Below are 2,697 nucleotides of genomic sequence, written 5' to 3'. Positions count from 1 at the left end.
CGGGACGGTACTAGTAGGTTCCTCACAGAGTTCCCGCGTGAACGTTGTATGTGCGGGAAAGAGATCGTGTATGATTTGTGCAAGGAGCGTGGGGCATGTTGGCTGTACTGTATGCTTAAATTTTTTGAGCACAAGTTTGTAAGCAAACCCGAAAGGGTTGCTGTTCAGTTCATAGCAGATGTCTTTAAACATTAGCTTTTTGCTGTCATAGATAGCTTTCTTAAACAGCTTTCGCTTTTCCTTATAGTCCATCCGGAGATGAGTAGCATTTTCTGTGTTTCGTGAGCGCTGGCAAACTCTTCTGGCACGGTTACATTGTGTTCGTAACGCGGCTATCTCGTCGTTCCACCAGTAGGCTGGCTTGCGAGCTTTATGCCGGTTTTGGCGCACCATAGCTACATCACAAGCCTCAACAATGGCTTTCATGAGCTCAGGTGCTGCGGCTACTGCCGGGCCTGAAACGTGCGTATTGCTGAAGGCTACCTCGAAGAGTTTTTCGTCAAAGCTTTTTACCTTCCATCCGAGGCGTCTCTTGGGAGGGGCTATGTCGATAGCTGGTTTCTCGATGGTTATTATCATTGCCCTGTGGTCGCTATGGGTGTAGCAGTCGCTGATATGCCAGGTGGCATCCCTGCTCAGCCCACTGCTTATAAAGGTCAGGTCGATAATGGATCCCCTTCCGTTCCTACAAAAAGTGTTTTCGGTGCCAGTATTCAGCAGAATAACATTAAGTGCTGCTAGAGCATCGAGTAATTGTCTACCCTTTGCGTTTGTTCTTCTGCATCCCCACTCTACTGCCCAAGCGTTGAAGTCTCCTGCTACGAGCGCCGCACTCCTCTGTCTGACGTCGCAAACTAGCTCGTCGATGATGGCTGTAAAGCTAGCCAGATCAGTGCTCGGTGGTATGTAGCAGCTATAGACGTATAAATCGTTTATTCTGGTGCTTACGAACCCGCTTGTGGATGAAGTTACTACAAGGTGCTGCGGGGTGGTGTTGCAGCTCCAGATCGCGCACTTTCCTGTTATATTATTTATCCACGCTAGGTGTTCTTCATTTTCATAAGGTTCACTTAATAAGGCGAGGTCAATATTTTGCTCGAAAACTGTTTGTGTAAGCAGCTCTTGGGCCGCTTGGCAATGGTTGAGGTTGAGCTGTAGACACCTCATGATCGCCGTTGTTTAGTAGCTCCTTGTTTTGCTCTCGCCCGTTGGAAGGCCACACAAAAGCGACTGCCTGTTACATGGTTTGGGTTGCTTTCGCCTTGTTTGGCACAGAGGGCGCATGACGGGCTATTTGAACAGACTCTTGCTTTATGGTCTTTTCCTCCGCACCTGAAACAAAGAGAAGTGCGGTCCTCTTCGTTCTTACACTTCTTAGCTACATGTCCATATTCATGGCATTTGTAGCATCTCACCAAATCTTCTTTTTCCCTTATGCGGCAAACAACCCATCCGATGCGGACTTTTGATTTTTCCAGCAGCTTATAAGCAGTTGCTGTTGGCAGACTCATGGTGCAGGTTTGCGTGTTCCCATATGCAGCTCGCATGGACCGAATTGCCGTCAGGCCAATATGGGCGTCGATAAGGCTATCGTTTACCGCTTTCAGCACCTCCTCCTTGGATGTTACCTCATCCAAATCTTTAATTTCAATTAGTGATTCTTGGGTGAGGGATCGGACCTGCGCATTGTCGCCCAGTATAGTTTCAACCGCTGCCTTAAACTTTTGGGTTAAATGATTGGCCGGCTTCTTGAGTTCGAACAAAAGCTCATCGCTTGCCGTTTTCCGTATGTTTTTAACATTCAGGCTGAGTTCAGTTAGTTCAGGCTGTGATTTGATTTTCCTCAACATCTCTGCGTATGTCATATCGCCGTTTTTCTTCAAGATCACAGCATCGGGCTTCATTGGTTTACCTCTAACCTTACGTCCCGATACCTTAATCCACCGCTCCGTTGATTGGCTGTTTTTCGATCCTATGTGATCGCCTCCACTGACGCCTGGTTGGTTTGCGCCGATTTTCCCTTCGCGTTGCAATGGCATAGGCTGCGCGCCTATTGGCTCGTTCTGCGTAGCGACGTGGGAGTGCTGCATTGTTGGATAGCCAGTCTTCATTGCGTGCAGCTCTTTGTTACCAGCATTAGCTCTTTTTTTTCTTCTCCTTGGTATTGCTCTCCGTTTGTGTTGCTTTAGAGTCGCATGCAGTGGGCGGTGGCACTACCTTACATTCAGCCAGTATTTTCTGGTGCTGCTTGGCTATTGAGCTCACTAGCTCTCTCATCGTCATGTTAATGTGCCGCTGCCCTTCCATCATATTGATGAGCTCTCTTATGCTCTCGCCTAACACAATGATTAACTCTCGCTCTTCTTTTATCTCATCTGCTCCATCACTTTCGCTTTGATGTCTTTCGCACGCATCTCTGAAGCTCGGAGATTTTACCTCCAGTTGTTGTGCGCTCGCAATTGGTTGATCGGGTGTGAGTAATTGTTTTCTCACTGGTGGTCGCGCAATTCTCGCTCGGCTTGCGAAAGCGTCGAGAGCATCGTTTGCATTATCGCTTTTTGACATTATTTCGCTTTCTCTTCATACTCGCCAGGCCGAAGGTATTCAGTGCTTGGTTTGGTATTTGTAATTTTAAGCACTGTTGCTACCAGCAGTAGAGCGAGAAGGTTATTGGCAAGGTCGGTGACCCTTTGCTGG

At 47.8% G+C, this 2,697-nt stretch overlaps 1 protein-coding gene across 1 annotated transcript; it reads right to left on the bottom strand.

The window, feature by feature from the left end:
- Positions 1-1,163: 1,163 nt before the first annotated feature.
- On the bottom strand, positions 1,164-2,111 carry LOC118752216. The gene has a single exon (XM_036487069.1). The coding sequence runs from the start codon at positions 2,109-2,111 to the stop codon at positions 1,164-1,166; it is 948 nt and encodes a 315-aa protein (XP_036342962.1).
- Positions 2,112-2,697: the final 586 nt, after the last annotated feature.

This window comes from Rhagoletis pomonella, unplaced genomic scaffold (assembly GCF_013731165.1).
Source record: "Rhagoletis pomonella isolate Grant_MI unplaced genomic scaffold, Rhpom_1.0 Rhpom_scaffold_01322, whole genome shotgun sequence".
Lineage (NCBI taxonomy): Eukaryota > Metazoa > Arthropoda > Insecta > Diptera > Tephritidae > Rhagoletis > Rhagoletis pomonella.
Note: the sequence above shows the minus strand (reverse complement) of the source record. Positions and strands in the feature narration are given on the sequence as shown.

Bases quoted from the DNA above. Each gene is read 5' to 3' on its own strand.
- LOC118752216 (XM_036487069.1), bottom strand. From the start codon at position 2,111: ATGAAGACTGGCTATCCAACAATGCAGCACTCCCACGTCGCTACGCAG.